This window comes from Vigna umbellata, chromosome 1 (genome assembly GCF_029865625.1).
Source record: "Vigna umbellata cultivar VRB3 chromosome 1, Vumbellata_1.0, whole genome shotgun sequence".
Lineage (NCBI taxonomy): Eukaryota > Viridiplantae > Streptophyta > Magnoliopsida > Fabales > Fabaceae > Vigna > Vigna umbellata.
In genome coordinates this window covers 69,885,528-69,889,294 of record NC_142165.1, presented here as the reverse complement: position 1 = coordinate 69,889,294, position 3,767 = coordinate 69,885,528, and the positions used below count along the sequence as shown (strand labels likewise).

General features: G+C 34.5%; 1 protein-coding gene across 1 annotated transcript; it reads right to left on the bottom strand.

Moving 5' to 3' along the window:
• Positions 1 to 1,847: 1,847 nt before the first annotated feature.
• LOC124830036 (protein NRT1/ PTR FAMILY 2.13-like) lies at positions 1,848 to 3,563 on the bottom strand. Its single transcript, XM_088112991.1, has 2 exons — positions 2,992 to 3,563; positions 1,848 to 2,857 (listed from the first exon to the last, which is right to left on the bottom strand). Exons 1-2 carry the CDS (start codon positions 3,558 to 3,560, stop codon positions 2,026 to 2,028), a joined length of 1,401 nt encoding a protein of 466 aa, XP_087969117.1. The 5' UTR covers positions 3,561 to 3,563; the 3' UTR covers positions 1,848 to 2,025.
• Positions 3,564 to 3,767: the final 204 nt, after the last annotated feature.

The following is a 3,767-nucleotide window of genomic DNA, read 5'->3' as shown; positions in this document are numbered from 1 at the left end:
ATGTCGTAGTGTTGTATATGAAGTTGTAGTATTTTTATATGTTGTTGTTGTGTTTTGTAAGAAATCATAATATATTTATATGATATTATGGCATTGTATATGAAGTTGTGGTATTGTTATATGTTGTCGTGGTGTTTTATAGGAAGTTGTAGTATTTTTATATGATGTTATGGTGATAAACAAGAGAGTTCTACTTTGGTAAGTAGGCCTTGTTTTGGTAAATAGGATCAAAACATAACTGCTTTAGTAAGTGGACCCTGTTTTGGTAAACAAGAGAGTCCTATCTTGGTAAGTAGGCCCTATTTTGGTAAAAAGGATTGTGGAAGTGATGTTTTGGTAAGTGAGTCATGTTTTGGTAAACAAGCCGAGTGGCTAAAGTACAGAAGTAAACATAGTGGTGGTGATGATAACATGGTCTGTTTGAATTGAAGTATGGATTGACAATGTTTGATTGTGTGGTGGATTTGATTTGAGTAAGAGTGTTATGAGCTTAGACTGTAATTGATAATCATATTATTATATGTTGTTTTGATGTTTATTCTGATAGTTCACATTTATATTGGTAATATTCACCTATAATGATCGTATTTATACGGGAGCAGATGATATTATAAAGAAGATTGTTGATGTTGTGTAGAGAGAGAGAAGAGTGAAAAATTATTGTTAGGATTTTCAAAACATTCTTAGACAATTAAATGATTTATGTTTTTGTATGTTATTTGAAGTTGTAATTACATTAATTAATATTCTCTCATGTTTTTGTTTATTTCACGATAATGAAATAAAGTTTCAAATTTTCACTATAGTATTTTTTCTAAATAACAAACATTGTTTTACTTACACATGACGTTCTAAATTAGAAAATTACATATTTCATATTCTTTATAACTTTTTCTAATATAAAATGTCGGTGAGTGATTTTGGTCAATTAAAATTTTTATTAAACGTGTACTCAAATCTCATTTGTAGATATTTTTTTTTTTAAATGAGATGTTAGAATTTTGTTATTGTGAAGAGTTGAACATATAACATGTCCCACTCTTCCTTCTAAACATTTAAATTAATCTTAAAACTCTTAAATAATGTTGGAACCACAACTTTTCTTACCTTCTCTCTTCAAACTTTTTCTACTAAATCAACCTTATAATTCTATTTGTAGAGTTTTGTTATTGGGCGTGAGATCATACCCAAATGAATAAATCTCTATCAAAATAGGTATGCGTGGATATGTTTTGTTTCTGAATCAAACATCATGAGAACAAGTTAGGAATTCTCCAGATTTTTTTAAGCTTTTGAACTAATCCAATAATATAGTAATTAAGGTATAAGAGGATTTACTTTTAAATCATAGTTGAAATATGGGATTTGGTATGTTTTGGACTTGTTAGTAGTATATAATGTTTTGTTAGATTAGATTGAAATATAAATTTTAGTTCGTACTCTTATTGCACCGTTAAAACTTTGAATTTCATTGTCGAAATTTTCGCTTATATGTCCTATTCGACGGGTTTTATCCAACTAAAATTAAAATCAGATTTTAGCAAGAGTATTTTTCCAACGATCCCACAAATTACTATGATTTTCGCAAGTAACCTTTGTGTTGCAAAATCTTTTCTAATATATATAAATTCACTATATATAGTGCTATGAATTTAGCAATGGACACATTTAGCTTCGCAATAGAAATATTTATTAATTCGATGACATTTCGTAAGATAGCAGCTCTCAAAGCGATTAAAAAAGAAACCTGTATCGTTTCTATTGGATCGAAAACAAATTACATAAAGTGAATATCAAATCCAATATATGGTGTTTTTGCAATGTGCAACCTAACTTACTAGAGACAGATACCATGGTGGAACATGATTTGTCTGCCAATAATATAAACTTCATTCTATCATAAATCCAATATGTACAATCGTTGGTATTGATAGAATTGGAGTTTTACTATATTTGCTTAAATGAAATTTCAATTTATAATGAAAGAACAACACGAACAACATCGAAAGAATAAAGTTTTCTCCATCAGTTATTCTTCACAAGGACCTTATAACGATAGCTACGTGAACATGCTACGAAACATAACATGTTTAACAATCCAAATGCGGCAACCACGAAATAGAAGTTCTCTAATCTGCCCTTATTAATGTCTCCATCAAGCCAATCTGGTTGGCCTTGCTTCCCAGTGAAAGAATGCACAATGTTTACTATGAAGCTGCTCAAGTTGCTAGCAGCTGACACATTGAGGCATAGCAATGAATTTGCAATACTTCTCAAGCCCTCAGGGGACTCATTGTTGAAAAACTCGGTGTGACCAACTGTTGCAAAAACATGACAACATGCTAAAAGAATGAACTGAGGAGCCAGCCACAGCACTGATATGGGTGCAACCCCATCCGATGCCCCAGATGAAATGGCCAATTCCCTTCTCTTGATCTCCACCAACCCTGAAACCACCATTGATAGAAAACCAAAAGCATGTCCAAATCCAATCCTTTGAAGGGCTGTCAGTCCCCCTTCTTGCTTCGTTACTTTCTCCAGTGCAGGAACAACAATTCGATCGTAGAATGGGAGCAATATGCCTATTGACAGCAGCATTATCACATTTATTGAGCCAGGATGAATCTCGAAGTTATGTCCCAAGTGCCTATCCATTTTCATGGCTTGTGATACTCCAAATATTGCTTGTTGTCCTAAGGGAATGTTGACTATGATGCTGGTCACGAATATCGGCATGATTTTCAGCAAGCATTTCAGCTCTTCCACTTGCTGGATGCTACTTAGTCTCCAAGGCTTTTTGTTCAATCCATCATTGTCCAAGTCGTTCTCCACCACTATAGCAGCTTTGTTTAAACATCTAATAAACAAAAACCAATCAGTAACACAAGAAATTATGCGACCCCACAAAGGAATTTACCTTTTTGTAATCTTAAGAAGCAGATTATAATTTCAGGGACTAGATTAACATTTAACTTGAGATATATCATTTACCCAAAATCATTTGTAAGAAGCAGCTTTCCTTCTGAATCATTTTCGAGTGGTGGATCGTAAAGTGCTGCTTGTGTGTCCCTGGCAGCAGACATACGAAAATGGCGCTTGTGTTGTGCTGCAACTAGCACTTGAACTATGCTAGAAAGGTTGCTTCCCTTAGGCTTAACATAGGCATAAACTTTGGAGCCAGCAAAGAAGAAAAGGATTGAAACAATCATGTACACAGTGGGCAGTGCAAAACCAAGGGTCCAACTAACAGAATCTTGAATATAAACCAATACAGTTTGGTTTATCAACATGACCAGTGTCTGTGTGGTGTAGTACAGAGTGTAGAAGCTGCTACTTCCATGCCTTCCTTCAGCAGTGGTCAAATCAAATTGGTCAACGGCAAAGGGAACACTGCAAGGCCTTATTCCACCAGAACCAATCGATAACCAGAACAGACCAAAAACTAGCACACCCATTTGGAAATTTGATTGGCCTTGGCACGCACCATTCTGCTGCTGCTCAACGGAGCATGGTGCAGGATGAAATTGTGGCACCCAAGCAGTTAGCATCACAGTAACCATGCCCTAGACAAATAGAAACAAAAGTTAAAATCCAAATTATTATACATTCACCATTGGTTTTATTGTAACTGTGTATGAAAAACCTGAGATAGAAGTTATAATCAATCCAAATGAAAATAAAAGGTACCACAAGGCTGGCAAAGGATGCAAGGGCAATTGTTCGAAACTTTCCCAAGTAGGCATCAGCAAAAAAGGCTCCGATCAGAG